We start from the raw sequence: 22,594 nt of genomic DNA, 5'->3' as shown, positions 1-22,594 counted from the left end.
GCCTGCAAAGGTACATTTGCTGTTGGAGGTCACCAGAACACCCCACTGTGTAGCCCTTCTTAGCCTCAAATGGTTTGAGTCTAACCAACAGCAGTTCCTGGCTAATATGACATTTATTTTATATTTATTTAATGGGAATGTCTGACTGGGCCATTGGCCCTTTATTAGCGGATGCTCAGGTAGAAAAGCTCCATTACAAAAACACATTACAAATAATACAAAAAATCAATAACAATCAAGAATACATAACTTTAGTAAATATAGGTAGTAAATAGTTTATACATACACAATAAAAACTGAAACTTGAGAGAGTAATATAAAATGAAAAAAAAAAAGCTAACAAATAAACTAGCATAAAATAGCTTGTGCCAACATAGAAAAATTACTAATCAGTAGATCAGTATTATAGTTTTAGTGGTAAATATTTATAAGATAACATGTATGGTATATGAACAGGAATATTTTTGCTTGTAGCTATGCTAGTGTTACTTGTTCCAAACAGTGATAGCTAAGGCAGTATTGAGGTGAAGTTCAAGAAGGAGGGAATATGATGAAACTGTAGGAAGCTTAAGATAGGTAGATAAAGATAGCAGCGGTAGTGAGCTTGAGCTAGGTAGAAAGAAATTGGAATTCCGTGAGAGAAGGGATAGTCTGGATGTTAGAATTTAGTTTAGTAAGGGAAGAGAGATTTTGGTTGTAAGAAAAAGGAAGGCCAGAATAATCATCCTGGATTAGTGCAGGAGCAAAGCCTGTTTTTGCGTAGGCATTCCTTAAGCAGTAGTTTAAATTTGGATGTGTTGCTAGAATTTGTTATTGTATGAGGCATGGAATTCCAGAATTTAGATATTTGGTGGGAGAATAGAGAGTTACCGTAACAATTATTAGATTTAGTTATTTTGAGTAGTAGTTTGTTGGAGGATCTTAGAGGCCTGTTGTTTGAGTAGGACTGTACTAAGCTCTTGAGTGCTGGACATTTGTCTGGATGTTGTCTGGATAGTGGAAGATGGAGTAAATGAAATTTAGTTGGTTGAGGAATAGGAGATTGCATATTTCAATCCAATTTAGTTTATGAAGTGCTGTGCAGTGATGTGATCTGTAAGCAATGTTAGTAGCAAGTCTTGCAGTTTTGTTATAGCAGGAGTCCAGTTTGTTTAAATCTGATTTTCTGAGATTAGTAAATATTGGTGAGGCATATAGAAGGGTAGAGAGTAGATGAGTCTGAGCTATGGAATGTCTAGTGGCCACGGTTAGATATGGCTTGACTCTGTATAGTGAGCCTAGCTTAATGCGGACCGTTTCGATAGAGCGAGGTGTTTGTCAAATTTTAGGTTGTTGTCAGTTGTGACTCCAAGGAGTTTGGTGTGCTGGACAGGTTCAATTTTAGTTTTATTAGCTGAGTAGTTGGTGAAGGGGGAGAGTTATCAGAAACTTTGCAATTAGTGAAGAGCATATGGCTTGAGTATGAGCTCATAGGTTCATAGGTCTATACTAGGCTAATGACCCTGGAGCCTTTACAAGCCTAGCCAATAGAAGTGCCCTGGCCTCGTGACACCCAGCATTAGTTCCCAGTGCCTCTATAAAGTACAGCCACTGCAGTGATCCCCGGGGTAAACTTTCTATTTCCCATCCACTCATCAAGATTTCTCTTGAAGAAAGCCAGTGAGGTGATCTGCTTGACATGTATGGGAAGTCTATTCCAGTGCATATGCAGTCTCTGGGTTATGAACCTGTCCCTCTAGCATGTTCTGTTGATTGTGGTAATGAGGTTGAGGTCTCTGGAGCATGTGGTGCAGAGGGATTGGGATTTCATTAGATGTAGAATTTCTAACAGAGCTGGGTCAGACATGGCTTTGTAAGTCAAGCAGAGATCGTCTCTTAGTAGACAATATGAGATCGAGAATAGCTGGAGTTTGAGTCTGTCCATGTAGGATGTGCTTAAGGCCCAGGACCCTCTTTTTGAGGTACTTTTGTGACCTTTCCAGCTCTTGCATGTGTCTAGTGAGGTACATGCCAAATGGGGCATTATACGCAAAGATTGGCCTCATGAGGGAAGAGTAGAGAGCGATGATGACCTCTTTCTTCCAGGATGCAAGACCCTTGGTAATGAGATGTGCCACACAGAAGGACTTTCTGACCACAGTGGCAATGTGGTGGTCGAAGGAGTGGTTGCTGTCAACCTGTGTCCCCAGATCTCTTATAATGCCTTCAGTGTTCAGTGGGCTCCCATCAATGAGATAATTAGTGGGAACTGAGTTTTTCCCAAAGGGGATGATGACGCATTTTTTGGCATTAATCTTAAGGCCATGGTTTCGACACCAGTCATTGATCTCAGTGAGGCCTTTCTGTAGGATGTCTACATCACTTGGGGAGTTAATAATGGCTCCCAGCTTGCAGTCATCTGCAAACTTGGTCAGCCAGAGTCCATCTGTGTTGGCCTGGACGTTTGAGAAGTAGATGCCAAACAGGAGAGGACCTAGGACCAATTCCTGTGGGACTCCACTCGTGACTGGTCTGCAGTCTGACTTGGAGTCTGCTACTTTCACACTGTGAGTTCTATCTGTGAGCCAATTTGCAACCCACCTAGTGATATAGGGGTTGATGCCTAGTTTGGTGAGTTTATCAATAATTCCAGAGTGGAGAATGGTATCAAAGGCCTTGGCCAGATCGAGGTAGGCTGTATGAACTGCCTTGCCCTTATGCACAGCTTTGATGACTGACTCAAAGAAGTCAACCAGGTTGAGCAGACATGATCTATCTTTCATAAAACCAAACTGTGTGGGATATAGAGTTTGGAGATTCCATATATCCTTGTTAATTAGGTCCATGATGATGCGCTCCATAGCCTTACATATCAGACTTGTCAGGCTAATGGGGTGATAATTCCCAGGGTCTGTAGTTGCTCCCCCTTTATGGAGAGGGATTGTAGCAGTGCCCCATTCAGTAGGGTTAAAGCCTGAGGTGAGGCTGTGCTTAAACAGGGCACACAGATGTGTTGCCAGTTCACTCTGTAGTTCATGTAGAACACATCCAAGGATATTGTTGGGTCCCATGGAAGCTGTATTCTTCGGCTTGGACAATGCAGCTTTAACATCTGCTGCAGTAATGCTGGGTGCCTGGCATTCCTCTGGTATTGTGATTGGTCCTTTGCGGGGGGGTAAAGTTGGCACTGGATCTGTCGGCCAGTATGTTGGTAGTACCTGTTGGCTTAGTATAGGAGGTACCATTGTGGAGTAACTCAGAGCAAACCTGGGTATTGCCATGGAGATTCTTGATATCACTATGGAAGGCTTTGTGGTTGTTTTTAGTGTCTGCCGCAATTCTACGTTCATAGCTGGCTTTGAGGTTTTGATGAGGGATCTCAAAGTTTTCATGAGGCTAATAAAGGTGTTTTTCCAGTCTTGGGACTTCACCTTTTTCTGCAACACTTTCTTCCTTCTGTTGTAGAGTTTATTAATGGCAGGGAGACCACCAGATTGGCTTCCTTTTTTTTTGGAAGAGAGAGTCTTGGTCAAGGGCGCCCGCAGGCAGGTGCAAGGGGGTGCACTTTCACCCCCCTGGAACCGGCTGACCAAGAGAGTAATTTTCTCTTAATTTAAAAATTTTTTTTTTTTTTTTTTTTTGCGCGTTCTTCTTTAAGAATGCCCTTTGCCTCCAGTTTACATATTCATCTTCCGCTCGCGTGGGGAATTTGAATTCTGGAAGTTGTTTGGACTGCAGACAAAGAAGGTACAAATAACAGGTAAGCAAGGGCACTGGAACCACTGAGCGAGGGGGAGGGAGTACTTTTTGTCTTGTCTAGTCCCTGAGGACAGCGGAAAAACAAAATCTCATCGTCTAGGAGGACCAGAAGCCTTGCGCGCGTCTGCATCATGTATTTATGCCAAACGCAAGTTAGGCGCGAATTATATTGGCCATAAAGAACGTTTCCTCTCTCACACTCTGTGAAAAAGATAATGCCACCCAGCCTGAGTGATTTTTCTAGCAGTTGTCTTCTTTTCACAGGTCGACAGACAACAGGTACAGAATATGCCTTAGAAATTATCAATAAAAGCAAATGCAGAGGAAAAGTAAGTTAATATTCCTATTTCAGTCACACAAATGAATAATTTTTACATTATTAGTAAGCTGCTCCTTAGTAAAGAATTAAAAGTCAATAAAAGTGATTTACTCCTCTGTAATGCTTATTGAAAAAATGGTATTACCCATGGAATAACTGATTTACACTGGGAATAAATCTGTTTGAATTTGTACCCAATGGTTTTGCAACAGAGTTCTAGAAAAAAGATGTGTCTGCATTTTTTGTCAGATACACGGATGGATGGATGTCTTCTGTTGTTTAAAACTTATTTTAAAATATCTGGAACAAGAGTTTATTTTTTATGTAATGAACAGACAGCAGCTTGGTTCTATTGGGTATGGCTAGTTCCATGCATTTATGTACATGTTTGTACAGTACACTGGTATATGATTCGGCAGTCATGCATCTATTTTCCATTGATAGGGTGCCATGAAGTTAGCCACATCTGTTTTTAGGAGCCCAAAGTCAGCTTTGGAGAAGTTTTTCATGGTGGTTACCTTTGTGGGGGGTTGAGTGAGATGTGGATTTCCATGGTGATTAGTTTGTGGTCAGATCTAACCAGGGAGGAATTGACTATTGGTGTACAGCAAAGATTGCCCGTGTTAATAATAACCAGGTCAGGGATGTTGCTTCTTCTAGTCGGGGTAAGAATGAGCTGGTCCAGGGCATTGGAAGTGTTGAATATCAGGAAGCATTGGTCCAGTGTATTGGTGCAGGAGTAGTTTTCCAAGTTGATGGAGGGGTAGTTGAAATCACCTAGTATGAGAGTGTTGGGTTGGACCTTAATAGTTTCCAGGGTGCTTAGCAAAGTGGAGTGAGAGTCTTGGGACATGGTTGGGGACCTATAGCAGGCTATGACCTGAATTGCCGTCTTACCCAATGTTAGTTGTACCTGAAGTATCTCAGATGTGTTATGCTGGGCTACTAGTCTGGAGGTGTGCATATACGTTATGAATATGGAGACACCACCACCTTTAGAGCTTCGGTCCATGTTCTGTGGCCAAAAGGTGTGGAATGAGTTACAGCCTGGTAACGCAGGGATGAGAGTCTGAGAGGAATGTTTCAATGCCTTTGAAAGATTGTTGGGTTGTTTGTTAGGAGTTCTGGTAGGGGGGGAGCTGAATATATGAGGGAGAAGTCTTCTGCATATTGAACAATGGCTGCATGCTGGGTGTCTATATTGAGCCTGTTGATAGATATGGTGAAGAGCAATGGACTGAGAATTGAGCCTTGGGAAACTCCTACTGAGACTGGTAATAGGGTGGAGAGTTTATTTTGCCACCTAACTGCCTGCTGGTTGTCAATTAAGTAGCTGAGAAACAAGGAGAAGGCTGGTTGGGTTAGGGTTAAGGAAGCTAACTCATTTAGTAGCTTTTTGGTGGGATACTGTATCAAAGACCTTAGACATATCAACAAAGACAGAAGAGATGATTTTAAAAAGACATTTTAGACTTTTTAGTTTTAGACTTTTATATATTCTGTGTGGAGTCTGCATGTCCTCCCCGCTGTCGAGTGTTCTCCGAAAGACATGCATGAATGGGCGTGCCTTCGCTGAAGGTTGGGCGTCGGGCTGGCAACTCGGCACCATAGAAATCGACTGACAATCATTAGCGGACCGGAGTTCCGCTGTGGCACCCCCTAACCAGGAAAAGCCGAAAAGGCAAACAAGTTTTAGACTTTTATAAAACTCCTGTACACTTCCAATTGTCTTGCTTTGGCAAGTACTATATTGTGACACAGTATAAACCCAGTATTTATAAATTTTACTGGGCAATTAGTAAGAATCCCATAATAAGGAATACAAATGGAACATTTCACAGTCCAATACACATTGGCAGATTCTGGAACAAGTTCTCATATGCTTGAAAATACATCCCTGAAAAGAAGCATGTACAGTGAAATAGCCAGTGTTGTGTGTTAATTTTGTAGCTAGTCACTTACTGCTGTTCTCAGTAATATTCCTGATGTGCATGTATTCGTTACCTGAACATTTCTCTCTGGGACTCCACTGAAAATGGGGACTTCCCAGATTGACAGTCCAATGTAATAAAATAAACTCTAACCTGAACTAATTTATCTGTCAGTTTTTTGCTGTAATTATTCTAATCAAGGACAATGTCTCCTTCACTGGGTAGATATTCATGTGAAGCTCAGGTACTATATTGCTAAGATTCAGGATATTTGCAAAGATGACCACCTATTTGTTTTACTTGCTAAAATCTGCGAAGGCATGGAATTTTTGAAACATTGCCTGTCTCTAAGACTTTATTAGTAAATTTTCTTTTAACATAAGAAATGATAAACCTCTGCAATCTTTTTCAAGGGCATGCTCAGCAAGAAGTGTCTCTGTGTTTGGAGCTCTCTGTCATAATGCTTTTGTGGATGACAACTACATTGCTACCATCTGGTCATCCTTGACTACCTTAATAAACACCACAAGCTGTAGATTATTTCTGGATCCAGATCTTCCTTTTGGGAAAAATAAGGAATCAGTAATGTTTGACAGGTTAGGTATTATTAGGGAAGTAATGGACTACCCAGAAGTGGCGATAGGCCTGATGCCTGCTATGTTGGGTCCCTCTACCCTGGAAGTTCCGTTATTTCCCTATAATGCCTACATCGGAAGATATTATTGGGCCTAGATAATGGGTTATCTTTTAAATTTTTTTATATTTTTATTAGCATTTATATTTTTGTATATTTTTGATGTAAAATAGTTACTTCACTTAATGCTTCACAGTTGCTGAAGCATATGGAAGAATTGGATTTTAGTTCCAAAATATACATTTTTGTAGGTATTTAATATAGAGAGACACACACACATACACATACACCTAGCAATTCTAGCAACAGGGCTGACTGAATACACATCATATGTGTCATTGTGATCAAATGAATAAAAATAAAATTATGCAGCCCAAAGCACCCACCACCACCTCTTAGCTGTTCCTGATTTTTGCCTGTATTTTTGCTCTGTCCCGCATACAATGTTTGATTTTTTGGTAAATCACAGAGGTTTACAATCATAATTCATACTGTTTAGAGACAATGCATCTTGATTCATAACTTCTTGATGTCCATGCAAAGAAGTTAAGAGGTATGTGGTCTCTTTGTTATTCCTTCAGACATCATTTCATAATTTTTTATTTACAGTTCCACCTTGATAAATTCAGCATTTTAAGATGTGCGTAGTAAAAAAAAGGTAAAATGGCAAGTTCTGTTAACTGCTGCTACAGTTACTTTCATTAGTTGAGGGTTTTAGTTATTATTATTATTATTATTATTATTATTTAATTACTATTTTACATTCGCTAAACAGGAAAAGCAGCATTAGAGAGCATAAAAAAATTGTTTTTTCAGTCTGTTTTTGATGACAGCTTAATATGCTACCATGAAGCAGTGGATTTGTTTTTACTGAGTGATACTTGTATGTTAATACCCAGCTGGAGAAAGTCCATCCTCCAGTATGGTATCAATGTATGTTTTACGCATTATCTAATCAATGATATGTTCCCATAAAGCAGCCACCCAGGAGAATTTGCAAAGGACTCTGCCCTACAATTTACTACAGATGGACCTCTCTATTATCAGAAGCAGTTATGACTACTTAATATAATGCTAGAGCTTTCAGAATAGTTTATATTCTATTGGTGATCCTTCACTTTGATGTCCTGCCTACACTGGGTGATTGTTTTAATATTTCTTCCTGTAGATAATTTCACTTGGCCCATAACTGAAGTGTTACAGCAGGGACTCAAAGTGGTATATTGTGGTATTGGTGTGGACTTGGCAGGCTGGGAAAGTGTCACACATAGAAAAATACTGATGCTTGGGGTATTAGTCTTGCAAGTTACTGTAGGTGCTCTTTTTTTCATATATCTACTGTTATGATAAGTACCCCTAGCCTTCATTTATCTGGGGGTCCACATTGCAATATAAAAGAATTGTGTGTGATGAAAATACACATCACTAAAATTTCTGTACCCTGACATTTAGCCACCAACCGCTGATCCCTGAATTTGCATATTTGTGAGTCCACCTCCACTAATTGAACCTCTCAGTTAAATAATTGCTTTTCAGCACCTTCTTGGGTTCTAAACATTTTCTCTTATGTGACTCCAGCTCATATGTGGACACTTAATTTTGCATAGTTCTGCCTGTTGCTACTTTCTAATGATATATTTCTGAAATAATTTGCAGGAAATTTGCCAAAACCCCCGCTTGTTTGTAGATGGGATCAGCTCTCGGGACTTGAACCAGGGTAGTCTGGGCAATTGTTGGTTTGTCGCTGCTGCATCATGTTTAGCCACCAAGCTATCAATGTGGAAAAAGGTAAGGACAAAATATTTGGTACATTTTGTGGCATTGATAAGAAGAAGCACATTTCAAATATTGTGTATAGAATCCCATGCTTGTCTGCAAAGATGTGTGGTAAAACTCTGAAGAAAACATATACCTGATAAGTTGCAACAACCAAAGTATTTTATGAAAACCTATGAAGCCCAATGATACTCAATCATTTGCAGTCTGAACCACAGTGATATTGTTGCCTGCAAAGAAATCGGATCCTGCTGCTTGAGTATGCCATAGCAGGTAGGCCCATCATTCAAGGGCTGTATCTTGAGATTGTTACCTAACTAATCCCCTCTGTTCTCAAATCTTCCTTTTTTGATCTGGATTTTTTGAAGGGCATAAATGGGCCAGGGAGTATTCTCTGCCAAAAGCTGGAAATCTACAGTGTAAAGCAAACCAAAAGCCGAGGCTTATCTTAACTGTAGTATAAGGTGGTCCACTCACATCTGGTGAACCATATGAATGAATACAATCAACGTGAGCCATCTCAGCAAGGCATTCAGGTAGGCTGTATGCCAACAAGTGTGGTTATATATCCCACAATGACTCAATGTTTTAAAATACAGGTATGGTAGACTTACTGGAGCAGTTTTGAATGATACATTTAACATCTCCATGACTCCATTTGGCCTAATGTGGTTATTATTCTAATTCTGCTGCCTTTGTTTCATTCTCTGTGTTGTTTACTGTCAGTCAAAACCTGTTGCCTTCTGGAAGGGGAATCTTCTGCATGTACCACTACATCACATGTTCTGTGGCCATCAAGTTTGTTGTACCTCATGGGTCACATGTTATGACCCCTTTTTGTGTTTGTTATTAACTTTCTGTTGAAAATATCTCAATCTGTATGTCAAAATGCATGTAGAAGTAAGTATCTACATGACGTTTTTACTGCTGCTTACTCTCCAATATCCTAATAAAGGGCAAAGTCTGCAATTGATTTAGCAAGAGCTTTATGAAAATCAAAAGAAGTAAGAGAAAAGCAAGGCATATTGGCACTGACAGAAGGCTGTCTTTGTCTAACAGGGATTGGGCTGCCTCAGTGAGGTTCCATATCAAAAAGTTGTCTCCACTCTTGTAATATTTAGTGCTATAACTACACATTTCTCTCTCTTTCTTACTTTGGCTCAAAGCACATAAAAGCTGGTTTATTTATTTATACTGGAAAATAGAATGCAGCCCATCCAATCTGACATATGGGGCCTTGAGCCACTTGTTAGATCCAGCCTCGAGCCTGTTAAGAATTTTTCTCCCATAATGCATCCGTTTTCTGATTTACCTTAAATCTTGTTTGCCACCCTTTGTGACCAAGATGCTTCTCCATGCAGCTAAATGCTCCACCTCTATTTTTGAGCTTTCATCTAGACGTTTTCTCTCAATTAAAGCCCTTAAAGCTCACTGTTGTATTTTTAGATTGTTGTAGTCTAGTTTGATCAATATTTGGTCTTTTTTAGTAGTTAGATAACTTCTTCCTTCTCACAGCATTTTCCCACCATTGTTTATTTCCTCTGTTTAAAATTTTTCCTGTTGGCGTTTGTTTATAAGGCTTAGGATAATATTGTTAGCCTCTTTATAGGTAAATAGGTACAATTTACAAAAGCAAACTCAGCAAGATATTCAGGTAAGTGTGGTTATATATCCCACACTGACTCAATGTTTAAGAATGGTGGTATGATAAACTCACTACAACAGTCTTCAGTGATACATGCAAGGTCTCCATGACTCCATTTGGCCTAAGGTGATTATTGTTCTAATTCTGATGTTTCTGTTTCATGCTGTGTATCATTATCCTTCCAGAAGGCAACAGGTTCTGACTGACAGATGCTCTAGGTATTGCTTTTTGCAAGCTTTGGGGGATACAGATTTTCCCCTCTCTAGATGACCTGCTCATATGGACTTTGTTTCAGTTAAAGTAAATATTTCTTAGTTGCTGTGACAGTAGCAGTTTAGTGATGTCTTTCCATATCAATTTTGCAGTTTTCTTTACACAGGAGATCTCCTGCTTAGGATAGCCCAACACCCAGCAAGTATACCAGAGCCTTTAGATCTTATAGGTGCCGGGGGCGTGGCCAAGGATGAACACAGGATAGCAGCAGATTTCTTCAGCTCCACCAATTTCATTACACTGACAGGAATTAATTACTTAAAAAAATAATTTTTGAAGTAATTTTCTTTCTAAATATGTTTGTTTTATATAGTTCTTGAACTATATCTAAAAAAGAAAGGAAATCTTAACAATATTCCTGTCAGAAATCACTTTGGAAATTTTCCTGTCAGTTTATCAGTCTGAAATGAGTTCCAGTAAGACAAATTCTCAAGACTCCAGCATCAAGAAAGAACTTCAGTCTCTGATAATTATAATCCAGCAACTTACTGCTAAGATGGATAAAATGGATACTAAAATAGACACCTTCATAGAAAAACTACAAAACAAATAGACTTGTTACATATAGACCTGCAACAACAGAAGATCCAGATGACAGGCATAGAAGAAGCTGTGAATGACATGGAAAATAGAATACAAGAAGAGGAAATCAACATTGAGTTTCTGCTGAAACAAAATACACATTTACAAACAAAGCTGGATGACCTGGAAAATAGATCTAGGCGCAATAACATTAGGAATTTTGGACTGCCAGAAAATATTGAAGGTAACAATATTACTTCTTTTTTAACAACATGGCTCCCTAAAACTTTAGACTTACCAGAAGCATTCTCTTCTGGTATCGAAAGAGCACATAGATCTATAGCTAATACTAACTCTAACAAAAACTATCCTAGATCAGTTATAGTTAGATTTTTATCATCTTTTGATAAAGAGATGGTTCTTAAATCTGCTTGGGCTAAAGCTCCTGTTAAGATTAATGAGACAACTGTGCATTTTGACAATGACTATTCTTCCATGGTAATAGCTAAAAAAAAAGTTTTTCTGCCACTAATAAGGGAGCTTAAAAAAGCACAGTTTAAAACATACCTTCTGTTTCCTGCCAAGCTTAAAATCTTCCTTCCTGGTGGTCCTAAAATTTTCGATGACTTAGACTCTGCTTTACTGTTTATCAAAAAAAAATAAAATTTTGGATAAAATAGAAGAAATGGAATGGGCTAGTCCTTCATTAAAGAGACTGGCAACTGAAACTTCGTGGAAGACTTCAGAGAAGAAGAAGAGACTAAAAACAAATGATTTGTTCTAGGTTTTTTTTTTCTCTCATCATTTTATTTCATTATTAATCTTTTTAAATATAGTTCCTGCATTTCCAAGAAGCAACAAATATTTTGAAAAGATTTAATCAAAGTTATTCTCTGTGTGCAAATAAATGTTTTGTTTCATAACTAGTCAAAATATCTGGAGATTTAATGGCAAGTTGTGATTCAACTTGTTTCTCTTTCTGAAAAGGAGAAGTAAGGTTAGTAATTTGATACATTTTTTTTCTTTATCTTTTTATTTTTCTTCTCCTTTTCTTCTTTTCTTTATTTAAACAATGATACTCTATTTAGATTATGTAGTGGGTGAAGGGTGGGGAAGGCAGGGAGAGAAGAGTAATGAAAATATGATTAATAGAATAATAACATATTTATTCCTTGTAAAAGTTTATATGTTCTTCAAATGCTATTCCTAATTATACTTTCTTGATTACACTGCTTATGCTTGTTTGTAAATAATCTGTCATGTTTTAACTAATAATAATTAGAACTAAATAATAGTAAATAATATGTTTTATTTTTAACTCTATTAATATAAACAGTAAGTAATATTTCATTGTATATACTTCTTATAGCTTTCTCTTACATTTTTTTATTTCTGCCTTACACCCTTTTACTTACTACTCTCTTTTCTTTTCTTTATTAATATATAGAAATGCTTTTGATCATATAGACACAGTAAATAATAAGATTTGCATAAAAATTGAGTTGGGACAAAATATTGAGTTTTATTACTTATTAATAATTTTGGGCTTAATTTCACTTACATAGAGGCTGTAATAACCTGTAAAATACATTGTGAAGGTTTTGTCATGTTTAGATGCATTTACACTGCTAAATGAATGTTTGTCACTAGTTTTTAATAAGTTTCCCGCCAAAATGTTAAGAGAGACAATCTGGGATGTGGGCTGTCTCATGCACAGTGTCCATGAGCTACTTCAAAAGCTTCAACTCTCAGAATTCTCACAGAGAAGCTGAAAGCAGCTAGTCTCACCTTTGACCTAGATATCACACTGACACATCACAGATTCAGCAATGACACTCTACCAGGAAATAGAAATGATACAAATGCGACTATGTGAATGAAAATGAACTCTTTAACATCTAAATGTGACATTTACTTACTACAAGAAACTATGTTATAATTCATAAAATATGTCAGTTATAATGAGTTTAAATGATACAGTTTCTTGTAGTAAGTAAATGTCTTATTTTAGAAGGCATAGAAAATGAAACATTTATTCGTGTTTTTGAAAATCTACTTAACAGCAGCTTAATAATCTGTGTTAAAAACTTATGTTCCAAACATATACATTACTATAACTCATTTAATTCATCTGATTGACAAGCATAAATAATTTTATAACTCTATACTGGAAGAAATTGTCATGTGATATATTTTAAAGCAGTAGTATAGCATGGTTGTAAAATCTGGTTACTAAAATGTGTTTGCTGTGCATTATTTTGTATAAAGCAGACAGATTTATTGTAGGGACAGCAAGTAAGATGGTGCTCAGTAAGGACATAACTCAGTGAGATCAGATATATATATATATATGTGTGTGTGTGTGTGTGTGTGTGTGTGTGTGTGTGTGTGTGTGTGTGTGTGTGTGTGTGTGTGTGTGTGTGTGTGTGTATATGTATGTATATATATATATATATATATATATATATATATATATATATATGTATATATATATATATATATATATATATATATATATATATATATATATATATATATATATATATATATATATATGTGTGTGTGTGTGTGTGTGTATATATATATATATATATATGTGTGTGTGTGTGTGTGTGTGTTTGTATGTATATATATATATATATATATATATATATATATATATATATATGTGTGTGTTTCTGAGAATCTGCATAACTATGCAGTATGATTTATAACAATTTCTATGAATATAATACTTTATTCTATTGACAATAATGAGTTTGAGTAAATGCTCATATACAAGCAATTCAAGGTTTTTTTGGAAGCTGTTAATTGCATTTACATGACAGAAAATAGATGCATCTTAATATATGTAATGTCTGAATCATATTAGCCAAAGTTTTTGATTTAAATGAATGTTAGAACCTATTTTTCTCTCCTCTTGATTTCTAACATCAAGATTATTTGAATGCTATTTGAATACAAGTGTTTTATATTACATGGATGTATATAGTAGTATGAACATTTTTTTAAAAAAAAAAAGGTTTATTTTAGTTTATATGATGCTGTTTTACCAAATGTGTAGTCTTATCTTGCTAGATAATTGAACTGAAAACTGTTAACCTCAGTTAAATATAACTAGTATTAAATTGATAAGGTGGTAGCTGAGCTACTGCTGCTTAGGGTAGGGGGTTAACTTGAGTGGTAAATACTACTCTAAGTTGGAGTTTATAACTCCAGGCTGGATGCAAGGTTTAATCCTTACATTATTTTCACTTGTTCATTGTTATTTGTATATAGTTTTGACATCCACAATATATTTCGTACATTCATTGTCACTACAAACAAAATTGAATCCTATACGAAATCCCATAAGAGATTCAATAAATACAGCTATATTTAAAGGTACACCTAAAGGAGGAGATGTAACATTACTTATCTTGTTATTTGTTATTTTGATCATAAGATTCTTAAGTTTTAAAAATGCCAAATGACATCTTTAAAAGGAATTTCTTTAAACATTAATGGATTGAATAATCCATGTAAAAGGGCAAGCCTAATAAAATACATTAATTTACATAAGGCCAACTTAGTCTTCCTGCAAGAAACCCATCTCTTGAAAAAGATATTGATAAACTAGCCACAAACAAATATACAGTATTGGTTAGTTCAGAGCACACTCAGAAAAAGAGGAGTGGCTATTTTATGGAATAAAAGTATGCCCATTCCTAAAACCATTAAGTCTTATCAGGATGACAAAGGAATGTTTTGTATGGTTACAATACAAATTAATGGGAAGACTTACACTTTAATTAATGTATATTGGATACCTGGAATTGGTATTAATACAGTGAAACATCATCTTGATAAGATCATATCATTCTCTATAGGAGATATTATTTTAGCTGGTGACTTTAATTGTATACTACATGAAAGTGATACTACCACTATAGGGAAAAGAAGAATTACATCTAATGCAAAACATTTAAATGATTTTGCTAATTCTTATCATTTGAATGATATTAATAATCAGATAGATTCAAAGTCATTACTGTACACCTTTTTTCTAACAGATACAAAACTTATTCAAAAATAGATAGGGTCTTTATTTCTAACCAGATGGTAACAGATTTAATTAATTCCAAAATCATTTCATGTCCTATATCTGATCATAATTCAATTGTTTTTGAATTCATGATAAAAAATACTCATAATGTTCAGATCAAAAGGATACCAGCATACTTAACTCAACTAAAAGACTATAAAGAATATATACTTTCAGAAGTAAAACATTTTTAGACATAAATAATACTCCTGAAGTCTCCATTGTTTATGTTTGGGATGCCTTAAAATCATATCTATATGGACAAAGTATCAGATGGTATAATAATAAAAGGAAATCTTGGGATAAGGAATTGTTAGATATTCAAAGTAAATTAGACTCTTATAAACATAATAATAAAGAAAATATTATGGACAAGAAAGTTATTGAAGAAATAAACAAACTAAATGAGAAATACAAAGAAATTTTAACTCATAAAGTTAAAATAACTTTAGAGAAATACAAGTTTTGTCTTATTCAATAAGCCCCAAATACTTACATAGACTTAAAAATAAAACAAAAGGTTGAATAAACAAAACCATATCAAAGAAATATTTTCTCTAAGGAAAAGAAGAATGTTTCTAGTATACCAGAAATACTAGATGAATTTAGAAATCACTTTCACAAAATTAACCATAATAACATTAACATGGAACCTAAAGATAAAATAAAGGAGTTTATAGCCACAAACATGAATAAAAAGCTTAATAAACAACAGATTAAACTATTGGACAAGAGTATTTCATATACAGAAGTTATTACACAAATAAATAAGCTTAAATCAAACAAAGCACCGGGTAATGATGGTATTATACCAGAGATATATAAAATCCTTTCTAAAAGTACATATTCATTAATACATAAGGTTTTTATTTTGGCCCAATCTGAGTTAATCCCCCCCATCTTGGCAATATACATTTATTTCGCCAATTTTGAAACCTAATAAAGATCCAACTAGATGTTCTTCATATCAGCCCATCTCATTACTTAATGTTGATTATAAAATGTTTATGAGTATCTTTGCTGATAGATTGAAGACAATCATTCGGCATTATAGATATAGATCAGACAGGCTTCATTGTAAATAGAAATACTTTTGATAATATAAGAAGAACTTTAACATTAATAGATTTTGCAAATAGGAAAAAGAAAGATTTAACACTTATTAGTCTTGATATAAGTTCAGCATTTGATTCAGTAAGTTGGGACTATCTGTTTACCTTAATGAAGTGCACAAACTTCTCAGATGCATTTGTAAATCTAATTGAGCATTTATACAAAGGAACGTTGGCTTATATTAAGGTAGGAACATATGTTTCACAAAAATACCCATTCTTAAAGGTACAAAACAAGGATGTCCACTTTCTCCACTATTATTCACTTTAGTAATTGAGCCTTGGGCTAATTTGATCAGAAACAGTACTGACATAGAGGGTTTTGAAATAGATGAAAATACAACATCCAAAATTCAACTTTTTGCAGATGATGTTCTAATTACATCAGCAGGATCTAATTCTTCTATGCAGTCTCTATTTGATAAAATGATGAATTTTAAAAGTATTTCTGGTTTAATATTCAATGAAGAAAAACTAAAATACTACCTATATATACACGAAAAATATTCTCATTAGTGATTTTACTAAATATGTACCCAATTCAGGTCAGATAACTTATTTAGGTATAATACTATCTAAAGATATTAAATCTATTATATATAATAATTATAATACCTGTTTTCTTAATATACAAAATCTTTTAATACCTGGAATAATATGTTTTTACTATGGAGGAGAGACTTACAATTATTAAAATGATAATATTCCCCAATATTTTATACTTAATACAATCAATAATACTTCCACCTACAAAAATAATTATCAAGAAACTGAATACACTAATGTTAAATTTCCTATGGGCACCTAATAGACCTAGGATTGCATTAAAGAAACATACTAATACTGGTCTCAAGGGGGTATTTCTTTTCCAGACTTTAATTTATATACTATCTCTTCTATTGTAAAAGTTATTACTTTATTAATAGATCAGTCATATGTTGCAAAATGGAAAGATTATTGGGAGCTAATTAGTATGCACTTCATGAAAATCTCCTTTACACATAAAAATATGATTGTAAATAACTCCATGTTATGGTTACTAAAGGAATTTTGTACTTCACCTATTACACCTAAACATATGGTTTGTTACCCATTAAATATTATTATTAGTTATCGTAACTTTATATTCATGCACCCTAAGTATAGGGAATGAAATTTTATTGTATTCCCTATAATGTATACTCAGGGTATGCTTGTGTCATCTACTTCTGAAGGAACTCATTTAATTATAGATAATGATCTAAAGTACTGGTATCAGTTGATATCTGATAATAAAGTTAAAAATCTAGATTTCTTAAAACAAGAATTTGATCTAAGAGAAACTTGCTGGTTAGAGGTTCAGACCTTTAGACAACATCTCATTAATAAATCTATTCCAACACTGATTGATTACTTGATATTAAATTTACAACATAAAGTTTCTGATAAAGGTAAACTTTCATACATACATAAAATTATCAGACAAGAAACTTTTTACAGTGTAGATTCATACTGGAATTATTTCACTTCTATTAATGGGGACCCACCAAATCAACAAGATAAACAATATATATTGGAATCTGCTTATAGAACTACGTCTTCCATTGTCTGGAGACTTTATACATGTAAATTTTTACATAGATCTTTTTATACACCTTTGATGATGAATAAAATAAATAATAAAGATAATTTATGTAAGAGATGTAATGTAGAAATTAATGCTGACTGGGCTCATATGTTTTATGACTGTATAAAATTGAAAGAATACTGGAAGTCAATTAATGAATTTTTGCAGGCTCTTTTTACAGATAATTTCATTATTTCTAAATCTCTTATATTATTCAACACACCTGTACCTCAAAGTGTTAAAAGGTTAAGCTTCCCTTGTTATGGTCTATTCTAGCAGTGGCTAGGAAAATAATAACTAGAAATTGGATTTCAGATACACCTCCTTCGTTCAATGAATTTAAAAATGTTATGAATATAGTGTGCCATATGGAAATAAACACAATTAGGACAAGAACAAATAGAAAAACATCTTATTATATTGTATGGGATAATTTACAAAATTTGTTAAAAAAATTTTAATTTCAATAACATGGTATTTTAGTTTAATTAATTGATCTGATTGTAGTGGATGTCTTTGTAAATACTTTAGTTGTTTTGTTGAATATTATAATAATACCTATTTTTAATTACTTGTATAAAATTGTTATGATATTTCTCTTATATGTTAAAACAATAAACCTGTTTTGAAAAAAAAAAGATCTTATAGGTGCCGTACTTCATACTCATGCTCCCCGTGCAAGGCATAGGGTATAAAGGTGACATACGAATGCAGACATTTAAAACTTCTATGCCACCAGGCCAAAAGCCATTATTGAACGTAATCTGAACACCCTTCTGCTTTGCTGGTTACCAAGCCATCTTCAGATAAGAGCCCCATTGGGGTTTCTTCTCTCCTTTTTTCACTTTTGTATTGTGTTAGTGTTCAAGTCATCTAATAAGGGAAAATGTCAATGTCAGGTTTCCCTTAAAGACGATCATGATCAGTGTCTTTTTTGTTTAGGCACTCCCTACAACCATATGCAGTACTCTCTTTGTCAAAAGTTTGTCCCCAAGACCCTACATAGTCGCTTATCTTCCCTATCTATATACCCTGAAAACCACTGACTTAAAATGTTGGCTCACTGTGCTGTGGCGGAATCTGTATGTCCTGGGGTCTGTCATTCATTGGGTCTATATTACGATGTCAAAAGGCAAGTTCACCGAACACATCTTAATCGACATGTAAATATCGACTGTTTCAAATGCCAAATGGCACCTCAGCTAATTTTTTCTCAGGGGGAAAAAAAATAGCACAGCCATACACAAACAAACCAAACTTACAAACCCTACATAGTGGGGATAAGGGGGGCTTCGCTCTCCCCCCACACACACACACACACGCACGCACACATACACTCCTCCTAACTAAATATACCAACTCCAAGATCGCACTACAGTGGGGAAAAGGGCAAATCCCCGATGACGGCTGAGTGATTTTTTTTCCCCTGAGAAAAAATTTACTGAAGCGTCCATTCAATATTTCATAAAGTTGATATTTGCATGTCGATTAAGATGTGTTCGGTGAACTCGTCTTTCGACATCGTAATATAGACCCCATTCATCAGGGGTATTTCATGGTTTGGAAATCCCCCCCCCCCTTTTCAGGTATTCCTCCACCTCCTCTAGAACAGCTTCCTCATTTCCTAAGGGTTCTGCAATTCCTTTTGGATCAGGACATCATTCAGCCCATTCCACCCTCCCAAGTGGGAAAGGCATTTTACTCCATGATGTTTTTGATTCCTTGGAAGGAGGATACATGAAAACCACACCCTTCTCAAGGTCCCTTCTTTCGATTTTTTTTCAAACTTCGTTTCCTCCTCTTCTCCCAAGGTCTTTTTAGTTTCTCTAGACCTCAAGGATGCTTACCTTCACATCCCCATTCACCATCTGTTCTGGAAATTTTTATGTTTCGCTGTTTCTTCCTTGCCTTTTCAGTTCTCTGCTTTGCCCTTTGGCCTTTCTACTGCACCAAGGATATTCACCAAATGTCTCACTCTTGTTATTGCTTTTTGCAGGCTTTTGGGATGCAGTTTTTTTCCCGATCTGTTTGACCTGCTCATTCAAGCTCCTTCCTGTAGCAGTCTGTTGCAGGATCTCCAAGTTACCATTTGTCTTTTACAAACTCTGAGGTTCACCATAAATATCAAGAAATCAGTTTTGATGCCCTCCCAGGATCCTGTATTCCTAGGGTGTAGGCTTCAGACAATTCCTATGCTGGCTTCACTTCCTGCTCCCAAGGTTTTGTCTCTGACAACCCTATCCCAGTCTCTCTTTTCTCTATCCTGTCTCATGGCCAGAGAATTTCTCAGCACTCTGGGATTTTTGGCCTCCACTATTCTCATGTTTCCTCTTGCCAGGCTCCATATGAGGAAGTTTCAGTAGCACCTTAAATTAATGTGGTTTCAACATTACCCCCCCCCCCCCGGAGCTTCCTGTCCCTTAACTTCCTTGCCTCAAACTCAAGCTTGAGTGGTGGATTCAACAACTCTGTCTCAGATCGGGGCTTTTCTTCCAGACTCCAATTCCTTCTGAGGAGCTGCTCACTGATGCTTCAGACTTGGAGTGGGGGCTTCTTGTGGCCCATTAAACATCATAGGATCTCTAGCTTCCTCATAAGAGATCAGATCATATCAGCATAAAAGAGATGAGAGCTCTGCAACCTTTTCATTGCCTTTTCCACCACGGCCCTCCCAAAGTCTTCACAGACAATACTACCGTGATATGGTACATCACCAAGTGGGGGGTAAGAGTTCCTATCTCCTTTGTAGACTAGCTGTTCAGGTCTGGGATCTAGTGGACAGGTATCAAGTGACTCTTCAGATGGTTTACATTCCTTCAGAGCACAGTCTAATGGCAGACTTATCGAGCAGGTCCAGCACATAGGCTCATGAATGGGTGCTTCACAGAGATGTGTTTCTGGACATAGCCATAGGTGGGATATTCCTAAGGCTGATCTTTTTGCCTCCCCTCTGAACAGACAACTTCTTCTATTATGTTTAAGAGTTGCAAGTCCTCTGGCTTGGAAAGTGGATGCCTGTCGTTTCCTTGAAAGAGGATGTTTCTGTATGCCTTCCTTTCCTTTCTGTATTGCCATGAGTTCTGCACAAGATCATTCAGTGCTGTCCCAAAATCTTGCTGGTAACTCTCTTTTAGCACAGACAACATTGGTTCCCCTTTCCTTATCACTTGCTCAGGGGCAACCACCACAATTTACCTCACATGGTGGATCTTCTCACACAAGAAAAGGGTTTTCTTATCCATCCTCACCAGAACACTTTTCAGCTGACACTGTGGGTGATAAGGTTTTTGATTCCTTTCTGGCACCATTTTTGTGAGGACATGCTCTGGGTTCTGCAGGAGGGTAGGAAACCTTCTACCAGAAAATCATATATGCCCAAATGGAAGAGATTTTCTGTCTGGTACCTCTGTTGTCATCAGGATCCCCTCTCTGTACAGGTTCATCTGGTTCTGTCTAATTTGTGTGATCTGCTCAATGCTGGTATATTCTTTAGTTAAGGCTCACCTTTCAGCAATTTCTGCTTGTCCACCCCTGATTCTCCTTTGGCCTGTCAGTGTGAGATCAAGCAGTTTCTTTAAGGTGTCCTTCATATAAGGCTTCCCAGAAAGCCTATTCTGCCTTCCCGGAACGTCAAATTTGTACTTGAAAAATTGACTCCAGCTCCTTTTAAACCAACTCGTTCAGCTTCTTTTTTACAGCATTATACTTGGAAGACTATTCTTCTTTTGGCTCTTATTTCAGCAAAGAGAGTGTCTGAACTTTTTCAAAGATTCAAGATTCAAAGAAACTTTATTGCCATTTAGGAAACACAAGTGCTACCTAAATGAAATTTCGAGTGTCAGCTCTTTTACAGGAGAAAACAAACACAAAAAGACACACATGACAGGTATTAAAGAACAAAAAAATAACTATAGTACAAAACTAAATGTCTAAGTAGTTGTACATGTTTGTACACTATTTATTACATTGGATAACCGTGACTACTAGATAATTAACACATGAAAAGAAAAGTACACTATATACAGATTCATAAGTTCATAGGTGTGTACTAGGGTAATGGCCCTGGAGCCTTTACAAGCCTAGCCCATAGGATTACCCTGGCATTGTGCCACCTAACCTTAGTTCCCAGTGCCTCTGTTGAGTAGAGCCACTGGAGTGATCCTCAGGGTGAATTTTCTATTTCCCATCTACTCATCAAGATTTCTCTTGAAGAGGGCCAGTGAGGTGCTCTGTTTGACCTATATGGAAGTCTATTCCATAGCATGGGCAGTCTCTGGGTTATGAATCGGTCCCTCCAGCTTGTTCTGTTGATTGTGTTAATAAGGTTGAGGTCTCTGGAGCATCTAATGTGGAAGGATTGTGATTTCTTTAGATGTAGCATTTCTAACAGAGCTGGGTCAGACATGGCTTTGTAAGTCAAGCAGAGATCGCCTCTAAGTAGGTGATATGAGATAGAGAATAGTTGGAGTTTTTCGAGTCTGTCCATACAGGACAAGTGTTTAAGGCCTAGGATCTTCTTTGTGAGGTTTGTGGCCTCTCCAGTTGTTGCAGGTGTCTAGTGAGGTACATGCCAAATGGGGCATTGTACTCGATGATTGGCCTAATGAATGAAGAGTAGAGGGAGACAATGACCTCCTTCTTCTTGGTTGCAAAACCCTTAGTAATGAGATGTGCCACATAGAAGGACTTTCTGACCACAGTGGCAATGTGGTGGTCAAAAGAGAGGTTGCTGTCAACCTGTGTTTCCAGATGTGTTATAATGCCTTCTGTATTCAGTGGACTACCATCGATGTGGTAATTCATGGGAACTGTTTTTTTCCAAAGGGGATGATGACACATTTTTTGGCATTGAGATTAAGGCATTGGTTCTGACACCAGTCGATGGTCTCAGTGAGGCCTTTCTGTAGAATGTCAACATCACTTGGGGAGTTAATAATAGCTCCAGCTTGCAATC

The 22,594-nt window shown here is 36.4% G+C and overlaps 1 protein-coding gene across 1 annotated transcript in view; it reads left to right on the top strand.

Annotated features, from left to right (window-relative positions):
• The window catches only part of LOC122806610 (calpain-5-like), a 660,704-nt gene that overhangs the window by 190,643 nt on the left and 447,467 nt on the right, over positions 1 to 22,594 (top strand). Inside the window, exon 3 of the mRNA XM_044077176.1 lies at positions 8,279 to 8,410. Within this exon, the coding sequence (XP_043933111.1) occupies positions 8,279 to 8,410 (132 nt within the window). The remainder of the gene's footprint in view (positions 1 to 8,278; positions 8,411 to 22,594) is intronic.

Source organism: Protopterus annectens, chromosome 7.part0 (assembly GCF_019279795.1).
Source record: "Protopterus annectens isolate FY-2018-M chromosome 7.part0, PAN1.0, whole genome shotgun sequence".
Taxonomy (NCBI): Eukaryota; Metazoa; Chordata; order Ceratodontiformes; family Protopteridae; genus Protopterus; species Protopterus annectens.
Note: the sequence above shows the minus strand (reverse complement) of the source record. Positions and strands in the feature narration are given on the sequence as shown.